The sequence below is a fragment of the Centruroides sculpturatus genome, unplaced genomic scaffold (genome assembly GCF_000671375.1).
Source record: "Centruroides sculpturatus isolate CEXI.00-Female unplaced genomic scaffold, Cexi_2.0 scaffold1180, whole genome shotgun sequence".
NCBI classification, from domain to species: Eukaryota; Metazoa; Arthropoda; class Arachnida; order Scorpiones; family Buthidae; genus Centruroides; species Centruroides sculpturatus.
This window is the reverse complement of record NW_019385360.1, coordinates 103,074-119,826: the sequence shown is the minus strand read 5'-3', so window position 1 is coordinate 119,826 and position 16,753 is coordinate 103,074. Positions and strand designations below refer to the sequence as shown.

Sequence of the window (16,753 nt, the reverse complement as noted above, 5' to 3'; positions counted from 1 at the left end):
TTCATGTAAAAAAGATTAATTTAATGATATTTCACACGTTTATTAGTTAATTTTAATCATCTTAATCGCAATTAACGTGTAGAAATCGAGTTTAACTTCGTCTAATTTAATCACGTTTATTATTATTATTATTATTAAAGTAATTGTAATTTGTACGAGAGTTAAATTGCTCTTATTTGCGTAAAAAATGGAGATAAAATTTATTTATTTATTTATTTTCTCCTCTTCCAATTTAATTGAAAGAAGAGAAGGAGAAATGATCATTAATTCTATGAGATTTTAATATAATTTATACAGGGAAATTCTCATATTTTGTATAAGATATTATCGAAATTATCTTCTATTTTCTATTTAAAAGATTAAATTCGAATAATATTTAGATAAAAGTGAAGATTTTTATTTCCTTCTTCTCATTGTTTGAGAGTCGACAGCAGATGCTTAATGGCATTATGTCGTCATGACGACCGAGTGTCAATTACTATGGCAGTATTGGATGAACTGTGACGAAATAATTAGATTATCATCCATTTTATACACATAAAAATTGATAAATATACTTAAAAAACTTGTAAAATTTCACCAGAAGTTTATGAAATTTAACAATATTGATGGCTTTCTCTGCCATTTTATGTGAATTGATGTTACAGCCGGAGGGCATTGCTGATTCAGAGGTTTAATGGTATCACCCCTTTCTGACTCATCCTAGCGGGAATGAATGAGTTGTCTTCCTCATACATCATCATCATCATCATTATCATCATTACAGCTTATTTAATTAAAGTTTCTATAGCTAGAATCTCTTCGTTTATGAGTACGAGCATCACTTTTGTCTACTTTATCTATAAAATATACGAGATTTTAGATAAGAAAAAAATGCATTTAATACTTCTCTTAATTAAAATTTAAATGCATAACAATTAAAACTCCATTATCCTTAATTATAATCCCGTATTCTGTAGAAAAATCATCATCATCATTACACGAATAAATGCATTTTTTTAATCATACCTCTTCAATATTTATTAAATTATTCTAAACACGAGACATAACTGGAATCCATTCTCTTATCATATATTCACACACTATCATCATTAACCTCCAAGTTTTTATTACCCTCTTTCGCCACATTGCCACACCCTCCGTATCTTATCCTTATCGTCTATGTTTTTCATCGTTAACCTCTGAATTCTTCCCTCTCTTATTTTTGCCACACCTTCCAATCCTTAACCTCTTTGGGCTGCGTATTGCCCGCATCTTTTCCTATTCTTTATCTTCATTTCTCGTTATTTTCGTGTTATAATCTTTCATTCCTCGGCTTATTTGCATTTAAATTTCGTTTTTTTTAGAGGTTTTTTCCTTCCTCAAAGTGACCTTTTCCTACCTCTAATTAGAGAGACTTTTTTTCGTGTTTTTATACGATTATTTACACTTAAAAAAAATTTAATTTTAATTAGGATCAAAAACAAACACTGAATCTTTATTTATTTATTTGTTTAATTTACTTAATTTACTCGCTCTCCCCTGTTAATTTTATCCTGTTAAAAGTCAAGCTCCCGATCGCCCTCTATTCCCTGTGACCAAAAGTCAGTTAACCGAGATGTATTACTTTGTTTCTAAAGCCAAATTTCTTTACAAACATACCCGGTTAACTGACTTTTGGACCGCCCTGTATCGATACTAGGATTATTGGTTGTAGAGTACTATACACTTCTAAGGCATAAACCCACGATATTATCCTCGAAAAATAGGGGTATATGAGTGACTTTCGGCCCTCATAACCTACAGTAAGAGCGTTTGAGCAGATATGACACCAGAAAGGGAGATTTTAATACGGTTGTCAGTAGAAAAGGGAAATTTTGATAGAATTTATCGCGTATTTACTCCGATTATAGGGTAATTTCGGGGGATAAAACTGATGGATTCGTTACACAGAAATGTCTGCTTTTACATACAATACTTACTCCTGATATACAGGGTGGTTCAAAAGTCGGTTAACATATTTACCTTTGAAATAATACATCTCGGTTAACCGACTTTTGGTCCACCCCTTCTAGTTTATGTAATATATTCGCGTTAAAAATATTCTACGCCGTAATTTAAAATAAGTATTTTATTAAAATCGTCATTTAAACAATACAATAGGGATATACATAAAAATAAAAATAATAATAATAATAATGATCGCCATTATTATAATATAATTTTATTATTTTTAAATGATTAAATATATAAAATTTCGCGAATTAAAAAACAAATAAAATCTAAATATTTTTTTTTTCAAAATTTATTAATTGTAAATAAGTAAATAAAAATTACAGAATAATTAATTCTATTTTATTCGATTTGATTTTATTATTATTAAAAAATTCTTGTCTAGAATATTCTAAAACGTGATATTAGAAATTAAATATATTCCCATGGAAAACATCACATTATATATATATATATATATATAATTTATCATTTTTATATTGTATACAATGAAACCTCGATATAGCGCCGAATGCACGTGTGTCCCCTTTGTATTATCACCAAAAATCACGTGAAATGAGAACACAAGACTCGAACACACACATAACCCCCCAAGACTCGAAATCGCTTCGGTTTAGCGCCATTCTCGATCGAATTCGTTAAATCGGGGTTCGGCGTGTTTTATATCAAGATAATGGCGATGATGGAGGAGAGAGAGAGGATGGGGATGGTGAAAAAAAAATGTGATGCGACGGTGCAGAGACACGTTACTTTAGAGCTTTAATCCTATTTATTTTTTTGTAATTTTTTCGTTCTAGGATCGAAATTTCCTACACTTAAGCCTACGTTACTCCTTCGATTATTTAAAAATGGCCACCTTTCGTTGGCGACTAGTGTACCTGTTGTCGTATTCGTTAAACGTAGAGACGTAACACTTAAAAATAGTCTCTTGTATGGAAGAATCGTCGGAGCGGGGATGGAGGAGGAAGAATAAGAGAGGAGACGAGGGTCACGTGGTAACGAAAATTGTTTCATTTCGATCGAAGTCGGTCCTATTTTGCGTTGTTAAATGTTCCAAATCGACTCGAACGCCTTGAAAATGCAGTTTTATGGCCTTCTTGACGATGTCATTATACCTGTCGATTGTTCTTCTCATAGAGGCATCGAACGGTTCGAATTTCAGTTCCTTCTTCGAACGTCGGAAGATTCCATCGCGATTCCTGAGAACGCATTGGAAAGTGGACCATGGTACCGTTATATTGAGGAATTTCATCACTTTAGACAGCTCGGATGATAGGTTCTGCACGAAATATTCGTAACGGATTATGTGTAATGGTCCCTCGAAATTTAACCAGTCCAGTACGGTGTTCATCCACGCTTTAGTCTGTATTGCCACGTAATTCCTCCACACTGTAAAGATAAATGAAGATGAAAAGTAACAGGGATAAGTGAGAATGGGGCGTAAGTTAAATAGAAAACTGTATGATGTGGGTGATGCTGAAAGGATAAGTGAGAATGGGGCGTAAGTTAAATAGAAAACTGTATGATGTGGGTGATGCCGAAAGGGTAAGTGAGAATGGGACGTAACTAAAAAACATTAGAAATGCAGATGTTGCTGAAATGACAAATAAAAAAGAACGTAACAAGCAATTATTTATTGTGACATAGTCACAATGCCGGGCTACAATTTTTAATAATCTTTTAATTAAAAAAAACTCTTGACTTCTGGTCCAGACCAAAAGTTAATATGTAGTTAATCAGGTCTCAGGAGCCTTAAGCTTTCCATATCTGGTCTGGATTTTAGTGGTGTCTTGCCCCTGTACATCATACTTTTCCCGATAACAATCGAGTCATGCCGGTCATCTATCTTACTCAGTTCTCGAGATTAACGAAGGACAGACAGACTGACAGTGGGAATGTATAGGTCTGCAATTTGTAATTTGCAGCCCAGCTAGAAATAGTAGAAACATGGATGATACTGAAACGATAAATAGAACGTAGCAGATAAAATTATAAAAAGAAATAGATGTGATGGATGCAGTGGTGCGTTATCCTACGAGCAAAAAAAGGGCGATTCCCAACAACAGGGGACCCCAAACCAATTTTTATTAGAAAAAAAACACTTCCCCTAAAGAAATGTCCGAAGTCGACACTGTACATGAGGCCCCCTAATTTAAATTCGCAGGGCCCCACGTAGCCATAACGCGCCACTGGCGTGATTCTGAAAGGATAAATAAAAATATAACTTAACTGGAAGGAAAAAAACAATGGAAATGAGTGTGATTTTAGTGAGTAAACTCACCTTTACCTCTGCGAAATTTTTCTGGTGATGCGTGACCCAAATGTCCTCCTGCTCTCCTATTAAATTCCGCTAGTAGTGCACCATACGGTTCTCTAATTAATAATATAGCTTTGTCGTATTTTTTTCTAGCTGCGGGTCCCCATTCGTGTGTCTTAATCAACACAACAGAACCATTAGATATACTTTCTGCAGGGAAGCCATTTCTCATCAGAGCGTAATCTTTGTATACGCTTCCTGTCAGATAACCTAAAGAGTTAGGGAAAATAATTGTTTAATAAACTCTATAATTAAATTTCTGTCTTAATAATCGTTACATAAATTCATCAATTTAAGAGATTTTCAAAAGATCTCTAGCGAATTTGACAATAACAGGTAAATTAAAATGCTTTAAAATGTCTGACAATTGTAAACATTGCAAATTACTCAGGTTACGTTCTTTAGTTACGTGTACAGTTTAAGGAGGGTCGCAAAAAGTATACTGTTGTACACTGGGGGGAGGATCGAGGAATTGTTTACGTGGTATTACACTAGTCACGTGATTAGAGTATCATTGAAACACGTTTTTTAACTCGTTCTTCAGTGTATGAGGGGAAGGGGTTCGTGCCCACATATAAACGAGTAGATAAAACAATGAACACAAGTAGTTAGTCGCGTGTTCACTTCTCAACAACGAGTTTTCCCGGTTTCCTTCACGTGCCCAACACCTAAAAAGGGGTCATTTTTGAAAAAAAAATGTGATGCGACGGTGCAGAGACACGTTACTTTAGAGCTTTAATCCTATTTATTTTTTTGTAATTTTTTCGTTCTAGGATCGAAANATTCTCTTTCCTTCTTCGAAATAAACTTTTAGAAAATTTCTAAATTTATACAAATTATTTTCGTGTAAATAAAATAACTTTTAACTGATTTAATTAACTAATTTTATTATTTATACAGCGCTCGAGGGAATAATATCGAGTTTTATTTAATTACATTAACGCGTGTTCACTTCTCAACAACGAGTTTTCCCGGTTTCCTTCACGTGCCCAACACCTAAAAAGGGGTCATTTTTCCATATTTAATCCTCCCAGGAGGCACCACCCCTTTGAAGATTTCCCGTGTGTTTGGTTGCTTTATCCCATCAATCCAACCCAATCCAATTTAGGAGGTCCATCAACTATTGTACACGTAATTAAAGGCGAGGGGCTTGGCAAAAGTACATCGCATCATTGTACACAAAACAGGGAGGAAGAGAGAAACTGGGGGAGGGAACCGCGCACGTAATTAATAATATAAACTCACTTATATTATTAATAGAATTTTTTCTGACGAAAAATTCAATTTCTTCACCAATTTAACAAACGAAAATATGATTGAAAAATAATTAAATTCCATTAAGCAATATACTATCGAATGATACAATCTGATAGAATTACAGTAATGATAATAAAGGAAGGGAGGGAGGGAGGGAGGAAGGGAAGGTAAAAAAAAAATGTCTGACAGGATAATACATCTAAGGGTTTATATACGAAATCTTTGTAAGTTAAATAGAAAACTGTATGATGTGGGTGATGCTGAAAGGGTAAGTGAGAATGGGGCGTAAGTTAAATAGAAAACTGTATGATGTGGGTGATGCTGAAAGGATAAGTGAGAATGGGGCGTAAGTTAAATAGAAAACTGTATGATGTGGGTGATGCNCGTAAATTATTTCTTAAGCAGACCAAACTACATCCATCAATGTCATTTGTCAGCAATCCAGAATCTTTTAAAATGCTTCAAAAGGGGTTTGAACTTTGCTTACAATTTAATCGATTACCATTAGCATCGCTTGGTTATTTGTTATAGAATTTTATAAGTATTTTTCTCTACTTAAAAAAATTAATTACGTTTTACTTTATTACGTTATCAATTTCTGAAGATTCGGGGCATAAGAATTAAAAAAAAACACGCGAAACACAGTCTTGTTTAAGCTTCTCTTCTTCTTCTTCTTCTTCTTCGTGTTAAGTATTATTCTTAACAAAGGGACAAAGCAAACAGAACACAGTAAAGATGATAAACACACACTTCACGGTGGAATTTTTTCTTTGTTTCTTCCGTTTTTTTCTTGTTCCTTCAGATTTTTTTGTTTCCGATTGTTTTTTTGATTTTTATGTTAAAGATGAGGACGTGAAGCAGGTGGAAGAATCGCAGCATCATTCATACAAAAAAAACCAAGCCACATCCGGTTAATTATACTTATTTCTTTTTCTTTTTTTTTAAAGTAGAACTTATTTACGATATAAAAATAGAAAATATATTCTGTTTTATTCTAAAAATAATATTTTATAAGATTATTTTCCACGTAATGCCGTTAGATGAAGGTAGGTTACGCTCTTCAGATTCCTTGCTGAGTTGCTTAAATCTGTAGCGATATATAGGCCTATATATACAGTATATATGTGTGTGTATGTGTGTGTAGACAATCTCGATATAACGACACCCGTTCGACTCCGAAATCGGTGCTAAATCGAAGAATTTAAAACGATGCGAACAAAAATTAAAAAAATAATAATAATACCCAGTCGACCCTCCTATAACACTTTTGATTATTCCGTTTTATATGAATTCCACGTTGTACGATTCACTTAGATTTTACAAATACGTGTGCCGGGCTGTGAACGGCTCATGTATTTGTAAAATCTAAGTGACTCGTACAACGTGGAATTCATATAAAACGGAATAATCAACAGTGTTATAGGGGGTCGACTGTATACGCTCTCGATTTTAGTAGTGTATTGCCCCTGTAAATCATACTTTTCCCGATAACATCAGAGAAAATTTTTGAATTGAATACACGTGACTTTCTGTTTAAACCGAAAGTTCGTATATAGTCGATGGGGGGGTGCATACTGTCTCCATTCTTTCCATATTTGGTTTCGACTTTTGCTTATCTTACTCCTTTCTCGAGATTAAGGAAGGCCGGACAGACAGACGGATGGATGCTAACGGCAGTTTATAGATAGATCTACAATTCGAAAATTGAAGCCAAAAAGAACTTATTTAAATTAACAATTTGAGATGTGGGAGTTCGAAAGTCAATACAGAATCTTATATTCGATGATTCAGATATATCAATTGCTATTGGTGATTGGCGCTATACGCGGGTTGCGCTATGTAGAGGTTTGACTACATTACTTTTTAGTTAAATATTGAAGAAATAAGTAAAGTTTTTGATTATAGAATAAGTTAATGTGTACTGTACCTTCTAATATATATTACAGAAGAGATTGGTGTAAGCTGTTATGATAAACGAGGAAGTTCGTTGCTTCCGCTTGTATCTTATCTTTTTCTTTTAAAATTAAATGAAAATATTCCGAAACACATATGTTTAGCATCCCTCTACATTAAAATAAGTTAACATCGATATCTATTAAATAGAAGACAATAGAAAGAACTAAAAGAGGAGTCCGATAGCGAAAGAAACAATTAAAAAAAATTGAAGGGGGCTCGTAAACAATGGGAAAGGAAAAAAAAACTAATGAAACCGGAACAATGAACTAAATATAAAGAACAGAAAAGTTAAGCATGGATGAAACAAAAATGAAAAATCTTCATCAATGTATTGTTGTTGTTTGTATGCGGCAACACAACTCGCGGGAGATGTGTGTGTGTCTCTCTGGAGAACTTTTTATGAGAAACTGTCTCCTATTATGTGTTACTAACCTAAAAACCCAGAAAAATCCACGGCTGGTTTGCGGGTTTGCGCCCGAACAACCGGTTGGACACTTGGTTTTTGGGTTTTCTTCACGTGACTAACACTAAACGTGAGCCAATTTTCCATAGAAATCCCTCTCTTTTGCCGATTACCCTTATTCCTTCAATCAATCGGAGTCACGTTCGTTTTAGTGCCAGTTTCGGAGAACGAGTGGCGTTAAATCGAGGTTCGACTGTAATTATTTTAAAGAATTCTTATACAATAAAACCTGTATAAACATGTTACGGGTGTCCGTTCTAAACAGATTTTTAAAACATGGAAAATCTCCCCGTTTCGAAGAATTCTTTCCGTTCAGGTGTCCATTTAATTCAGGTTTCGTTTTAGACGGGTTTTAGCGAGGAAGGAATATAAAATGTCTTCGTTATTCTCTTTCCTTCTTCGAAATAAACTTTTAGAAAATTTCTAAATTTATACAAATTATTTTCGTGTAAATAAAATAACTTTTAACTGATTTAATTAACTAATTTTATTATTTATACAGCGCTCGAGGGAATAATATCGAGTTTTATTTAATTACATTAACTCCTTAACTGCATTAATTTAAATACGTCTACCCCTGTAAATAATCAAAGTAGTAAACCTTATTTTCTACCTTATTTATTAATTGATATAACATTATATAACTGTTTTCTTTAATTATAATTATATTTTTATTGGGAATTTTGATTGTTAAATGAGCGAATATGTATAAAATATGATCCTTAAATAATTAAATGAGGTTATTTTAGTGCCAAATTTTTATGTTAAAAGCTTAAATTTTCAACGAGATCCGTCGGATAAATTGCCTTTTTTTCCTTGTTTTCCTTTGACTTTTTTATGTAATAAGGGCGAATATACGATCCTTAACTAATTAAATTACATTATTATCTTGTTGTTTCGTGCTTTATCTCATTAAATATATAAAAATTCCAAACAAAATAACAGAAATCCTGGAAATAAAAATGATTTTTTTTTCTATCAGAAATAAATACAACATTTCTAATCACTTCGGTGTGATAATTTATATAGATTTTTCGGTACAAAATCACTCAGAAGTTTGTAATTTGGCAATTAAACTCTTTAAAAATTGTTAATGTTTAAAATAAAGAATAAAAATAAAATAAAAATCTTGTCTTTCTTGGAGTGGAGATGGTACAGCTGCAGGATATTCTCTCTTAAGAACCCTCAGGAAGAAATGAACAACTTGATCAGCAGTTCCATCTTATTCGGAGGGGGTAGTTACACCTCGAGTAGATTTTGTCTGGATACTGTTTTGTTTCTTTTTCTTTTTAATCTTCTTCTTCTTCTTCTTCTTTTTCTTTCGCCGTCTTATATTTTCCTTTATTGAAGAAGAATTAAACGCATGAACAGAAACAGAGAAATAAAATTCGAATGGGGAAACAAATGCTTCTAACGCATTCATATTTCCAATTTCCGTTAGAATAACGGGGGGAAAAAATGGATGTTTTACGGTAAAACCTGTTTAAAACGGAACCCTAACAAAACGAGATTCTCTAATATTCGGAAAATTCATTAGAATGTTAAATAAAAACCTGTTTAAAACGGAAATATGTTTAAATAGGAACAGTTTTTATGTTTAAAACAAAAATAACCTGTTCAAAACGGAAGATTTTTCGATACTGTGCGATTCCGGTTTAAGCAGGTTTTACAGTATTAATTAACGTATTTACTATTTCGGATCAACCGTTCCTATTCTTTTCGAACCTGGTCTCGAATTTCATTTATTTAACACAGTTCTCGAGATTAAGGAAAGACAGACAGACAGTCAGACAGACAATGGGAATTTATAGATTTCCGGTATTTTTTTTTTTTAAATTGCAGCCCAAACAGGAGAGATATAATTTGTCTAATGTTTCATGCTGAAAATTAGCTCATCTAACGTAAAATTTTGCACGAAAATATAGGAAAATATCTTAATTTAACTATTTAAGGATCCTATTTTGCAAATATCCTTTATATATATTCGCACATTTTACATAAAAATCCAAGGGAAAAACCAGGAAAAATATAATTTATCCGACTGTTCTTGCAACAAACTAGCGCATTTCACATGAAATTTCACTTAAAAATACAGGAAAATATCCTAATTGAATTATTTAAGGATCCTATTTTAAAGCCAACGAAACACATTTAGAAAAAATAATAATTATAAAAGTTTAATTTTAATTACAATAAATTACAATTAATTCAATTGTTATCATAATTAACTCGTTCCGTTCTAATTTAATTTAAGATCATTTTTAATGCTTAAGAAGTAATATTTTAATTAATTAAATGTAATATTTTATATTTTTAAGTTAATAAAAATTTAAAATTCTATAAATTCAACTTTCAAGTTCAAGTTTAATGTATTTTAATGCGATTTTTTTCTCTCTATCGTGGAGATTTAAATGAAATTTTCCTTTAGAGGAAGGAAAGAAAAAATATAATCAAGTTTGGAGCTTGGACGAATTAAATCTGAATTATTGCAGGATTTTCACATTAAATATTTAATCTTTATCTGATTTTAATGTTACGATATCGTCTCCGATCGCCATCTCTTTCGTATAAATTAGAAATTTATACGAAAAGGATGGCTTACGATCCACTTTAATAATTTAACTAAACAATTCTCTAAAGGCAAATTACCTTTGACAATTTTTAGGGGCATAATTTAATCTTTATCCGAGAGGATTCCTGCTTATCGCCCTGTATAAATAGCAAATAAAATGATTAAATTGTAATATTTATGACAATAAATTTTATAAATTGGGAGAAATTAAGTGCAGATTTTCCAATCGATCCACTAGAAAAAACAAAAAAAAAGGACCAAAAAAAAATTCGTATCTTTTTAATAAATGGCTCGGAGTTAAATATAATTGTCTGTGTGGTGGTGCACTGAAGTGCCATTGAATCGTGCCCAATGCTAATAACTGCGCTTGGATAGCCAAATTGGGCTGTTCTGTATGTTTAGTTTAAGTTTGTTTGCAATTAGTTCAGTGATGTGATTAGTTCAATAATGTGCAGTTAGTTCAATGGTGTACAGTTAGTTCAGTGGTGTGCAGTTAGTTCAATGATAGTATGAAATTAGTTCAGTGGAGTGCAGTTAGTTTAGTGGTGCAGTTAGTTCAATGGTGTAATTAGTTCAATGGTGTACAGTTAGTTCAATGGTGTGCAGTTAGTTTAATGATAGTATGAAATTAGTTCAATGGTGTGCAGTTAGTTCAGTTGTGTAATTAGTTCAATGGTGTGCAGTTAGTTTAGTGGTGCAGTTAGTTCAATGGTGTACAGTTAGTTCAATGATAGTATGAAATTAGTTCAGTGGAGTGCAGTTAGTTCAGTGGTGTAATTAGTTCAATGGTGTGCAGTTAGTTCACTGATTTGATTAGTTCATTGATGGTATGCATCTAGTTCGATAACTATATGCAGTTAGTTTAATATTACTTCTATTTTGCCATATTTAGAATTTACCAACTCCCACTATTACTACTACTTTTCCCGCGGGATGACAGAACAGCTGGAACACTTTAGAGAAGCAGAAGTTATTCAAGTGTTGTGCTAACTCTGCAGTCGATTCAACGTCACTTCAGTTTCATCACAGAGCAAGGCTGGATATACTGCTGGCTTGGTGGAGAGGAACACACGTGTTCCTTCCTCTCCACCAAGATATACGCGAGGCCCTAAACTATAATACACTCATAATGCGAGGCCCTTATCTGCATGTCATCTAGCCTATTATATTTAGAATTTACTAACTTCTCAACACATTAATTTACATTAATTATGCTCGATTATATACGTTTAAGTTACGCTTTAAATCGCGGCTCTACGCTAATTTCACGATAAAATTTTTTTTTACACTTAATTACAATAAATCGCGAATAAATTCGCGACCCGAATATATTTAAACTTAATCCTTGTTATAATTTATAAACAAAACCGGAACTCGTAGTTGTTTGTGTGACTCGATGAAAATTGCTGTTAGGCATTAAATTTAACATTAGAACTACATTAATTAATAAAATGTTTAACAAATTTAGTTGGGAAATTAGTTCATATTTTATAAGAATTAGCGAGTAAATGCCGTTATCCTCGTTACTGGCATTAAATACGGCTTTTGGCTCTGTAATAAATTGATGAATTGCACAGATATAAACTTAAATAAACCGCGCAAAATCGGGGGGTCATTCATAACCATTTGCAATTTATCATTTTAGCAAATTGATCTCCTACAATAAATATACGTAAATTCGATACAACGTGTTTATTTTCACGTTTACTGAATTTCTCCAACCTCTAATTGGTGGACATTTTCTCCAGGAACATTTTTAATGCATGCAAAATAACTTCCCGTTTATAACGGCCGGTTTTTTTCTAGATTTTTTTCTAATGCATATATAATAACCACTAAATAGCGGCCATTTTCGGAAATTTTTTTCTTAAATGTATTAAAATAACCTCGCAATAGCGGCCACATTCACATAGCAGCAAGCCGGGAACTTTTTAAATAACCTTTCAATTGCTATCACCTCTAAATAGCGGCCATTTTCGGAAATTTTTTTTCTTAAATGTATTAAAATAACCTCCCAATAACGGTCACATTTACATAGCAGCCATTTTTCGGGAACTTTTTAAATAACCTTCTAATAGCGGCCTTTTTTTTGCATTTTCGTCAGTGTCCGTCGTTCAGAGGTTTAGCCTTAATTATTATTAATTAAGCTCGAAAAAAAATTAAATATATTTAATAGGTTTTTTCTATCACTTTATGCCCATTTAAACACGTTTATTTTGAATAATTAAGCGCTAAATACCGTTTAATTAATTGTTACATCTTTTTATAATTAGTTTTCTTTAAAAATTCCGCATAAAAAATTAATTTATGTACATTTTAATACATAAAAACACGCTACAAAAGTCGTAAATAGTAAAAGAAAAGATTAATGGCGATAGAAAAAAAGATGAATAAAATTAACAATTCTTTATATAAATGTCATTTATAATAGTTAATTTATATTTAAATTTCAAAAGTTAAGGATTTAGCATCAGAAAATCCAATTAGTGACAATGGAATAGTCATTTGTAGATTTATAAAATAAATTACAAATTGTATCGAATTTAAATGTTTATATCTCAATTAATTAATCATAGAAAAGACAGATTTAACAACAATTAGTTCGAATTAAATTTATATTTTGATTAAATGTTGTTTCAATTATTACATTTAAAGAAAAAAAAATTATTACATCTTTCTTATTTGTTTTTGTTATTTTCCTTCCTAAAATTCCATTTTTCTTGTTATTATTATTATTTTTTTATTTACAAAATTTCACTTTATTGCTAATTCCTTTCACGATATTGCACGTTTTTTGCTATTTTTATTTACCAAATCCTACTCATTTTGCTATTTTCCTTCACGAAATCTCACTTTTTTGCTATTTTCCTTCACAAAAATTCACTTTTTTTTTGCTATTTTCCTTCACAAAATTTCACTTTTTTGCTATTTTTATTTACTAAATCTTCCTTTTTTGTTATTTTTATTCAGCAAAGCCTACCTTTTTGCTATTTTCCTTCACAAAATCCCACTTTCTTTTCATTTTCCTTCACAAAATCCCACTTTTTTGCTATTTTCTTAGTTTTATTTTTTTCCTATTTTCCTTCATTAATACTTTATAAATAAATAAAACACTGTTAAATTTAATTAAGATAAAANTAAAATCGTTATTTAATAATGGTTTTTCTTGAAGAATTCTGAGAAATTTCAAGAAGGAAGTTGTGCTCTTTTAGGGAATTTTTAGAAATTTTAAGGAAGAAAATTATGTTCTTGGGGAAATTTTAAGGAAGAAAATTATGTTCTTAGGAACATTTTAAGGAAGAAAATTATGTTCTTGGGGAAATTTTAAGGGAGAAAATTAGGGAAATTTTAGAAACTTTAAGGAAGAAAATTATGTACTTGGGAAATTTTAAGGGAGAAAATTAGGGAAATTTTAGAAACTTTAAGGAAGAAAATTATGTTCTTGGGAAATTTAAGGAAGAAAATTATGTACTTGGGAAATTTTAGAAACTTTAAGGAAGAAAATTATGTTCTTGGGGAAATTTAAGGAAGAAAATTATGTTCTTGGAAAATTTTAGAAACTTTAAGGAAGAAAATTATGTTCTTAGGGAAATTTTAGAAATTTTAAGGGAGAAAATTAGGGAAATTTTAGAAACTTTAAGGAACTGTTAAGCAAGGAAGTTGTATTTTAAGAAAAGAAATTATGTTTTGTAGGGAATTTTTAGAAATTTTAAGGAATTTATAGGGAAGAAAATTATACTTTTGAGGAATTTTTAGAATTTTAAAACGGATTTTAAGAAATTAAATGTAACTTCTATAGAATTCTTAGAAATTTTTAAGGAATAATATGTATTATAAAAATAATTTCAGAGAAATAAGAATAAAATAAAATAAATTATAAATAGTCGCAATTTAACGGAGACGAAATTCGTATTTAACCCCACCATAAAATGATAAAACTTAATTAATTTATAATAGAAAAATATACGAAAATATAATTGATTTAATTTATTATTGACGATAATTAAGATTAAAATGAATTTGTAAGAAATTAAAATTAATGTATTATTTTCTTTAACAAAATTAAACAAACACTTAAATTACTAATTTAAAAAAAATGCATTTTTAAACTTTATTTATATTTAAATAAAAATTAAATATTCATTTTTAATATTGTATAATTAAATATTTTATTTTATTTTTTTAATTTTTTTTTTCTCCTTTTGCTTTCTTGTTGAGTGGATCGATTCTGAAAATTAGTGCATGGAAAATTCTCTTCTCTCCTTTTTTTTTGGCTTCTTTAAAAGGTAGATAAGAGTTAAACTCTGGAGGAAATTTATCAAATAGTTTATCACTCCTTTAAATAATCTTTAAGACGAAAATATTTTATAAAACTTAATAGTTTAAATCGTAATTTTAATTGAATTTTGATATATTTTAAGTACATAAATTGTTACTTTTTCCCTCCTCCCTTTTCTTCTCGTTGTTTCTAGTGAAAATTCTAAGCTTAAACTTAATAAATTTGTGTTTATTTTATTATTCGACAATTAAATTTCTTGTTTTTTAAGTAAATTATACAATATTTTAAATTGTAATTAAGGTTTAATGACATTAAAATGTCACCTTACGTCTTGAGATGGGTTATATTAAACCCTGTTCTTTGCTGTTTCTAGCGAAAATTTTTAATTTAATTTTAATAAAGTTATGTTTATTTTATTGTTTAAGAATTAAGTTGCTTAATTTTTAAAGTTAATTATAATTATATTGTATTATAATCATGTTTTAATGACATTAAAATGTCACCTTACGTCTAAGGGTAGCTTATATTGAACCGTGTTCAAGCTGTTTCTAGCGAATAATTTAGTCTTTTTACGAAGCAAAACTGTGTTTATTTTATTGTTAAACAATTAAATTGCTCGTTTTTTAAGTCGATCGCATTATATATCACGTTATAATTAAGGTTTAATGACATTAAAAGGTCACCATACGTCTAGAAGTGGCTTATATTAAATCGTGTTCGTGGCTGATTCTATCGAAAATTTTAGCTTAAATTTAATAAAATTGTATTTATTTTATCGTTAAGTAATTAAAATTTCTTATTTTTACGTAAATTATATAATATCTTACATCATAATTAAAGTTTAGCTATATTAAACTCCATCACACCCACGGATGATTTACGTTAAATCTTATTCAATGACGTTTCTAATTAAGATTATAGTACATTAATTATATAAAAATATATCAATTTTATTACTAAATAATTAAATTTCCTACCATATATGTCAATTACGTCATATATACGTCACAATCGAAGTTTAATAACATCGAAAACGTCACATTACATCAAAGGGTTGACGTATATTAAAACGTGTTCAACGCTGTTTCTAATGAAGATTTTAGTGTTTTTATTTTATGTCTAAACAATTAAATTCTCTTATTATTTCTATGTGTTACATCACAATGTAGTTTAACGACGTCAGAAGAGAGAGAAAAAAAAGTGAACCACAGGAGGGATGATTTAATATAAATCACGTTCGAGATGCTTTATACTGGGGGGTTTTTTAAGAAGAAGAAAAGAAAATTCCCGTGGTAAATTGATGAAAATTGGCTTTTATACGTCTCATTCTTCGATTTTCGTAGTCAAAAGGTAGGAATTCTTTTTTAAAAAAGAAAGAAAAATCGATCAATATCGGGGTTTTCCTTATATTGAGTGATAGATCCCGTTTAATATGGTTTCCAATCCAGCACGTGAATGTGTTTCTAAATCTCTCTAGAGGGAAGACAACTTTACAACCCCCCTATATAACGCTTTATATATATATATAAAGCGGTATAAAGGGGGTTGGACAGTTTTTTCTCTTTACTAAACTCACACAAAAAGAGAAAAGTTGTGTTCTAAGTGTAGCCATCCGAAACAAGTGACAGTTATTTGCAGTATAACAAAACATCATTTATCATTGTTTTTCTTTCTTTCTATAACGTTTTCTCCTCTTTTTTTTCGACTGAAAAGTTAGAAATTTTTTACTTTTTTTTTTGACTTTTTAAAAATTTCTAATTATGTCCGATGCAATTTCCTTTATAAAAAAATATTTAAAAATCAATCTAAATTTCTATTTTTTTTATTTTTTTTATTTTTTTAAAGCTTCTTCTTACTAAAAATATGTGATTTTTAATAACATAAAGTCGTTAAACCTTGTTTATTTTTCTTGTTTTT

The 16,753-nt window shown here is 30.4% G+C and overlaps 1 protein-coding gene across 2 annotated transcripts in view; it reads right to left on the bottom strand.

Moving 5' to 3' along the window:
* Positions 1–2,424: 2,424 nt before the first annotated feature.
* Positions 2,425–16,753, bottom strand: part of LOC111638104 (WSCD family member AAEL009094-like) — a 44,502-nt gene continuing 30,173 nt past the window's right edge. The window contains exons 3-4 of one of the 2 annotated variants that reach the window (XM_023383745.1): positions 4,274–4,519; positions 2,425–3,381 (exon numbers count right to left, since the gene is read on the bottom strand). In XM_023383745.1, the coding sequence (XP_023239513.1) occupies positions 2,981–3,381; positions 4,274–4,519 (647 nt within the window). In that variant the 3' untranslated portion in view covers positions 2,425–2,980. The remainder of the gene's footprint in view (positions 3,382–4,273; positions 4,520–16,753) is intronic. The other variant, XM_023383746.1, reaches the window with a different exon arrangement.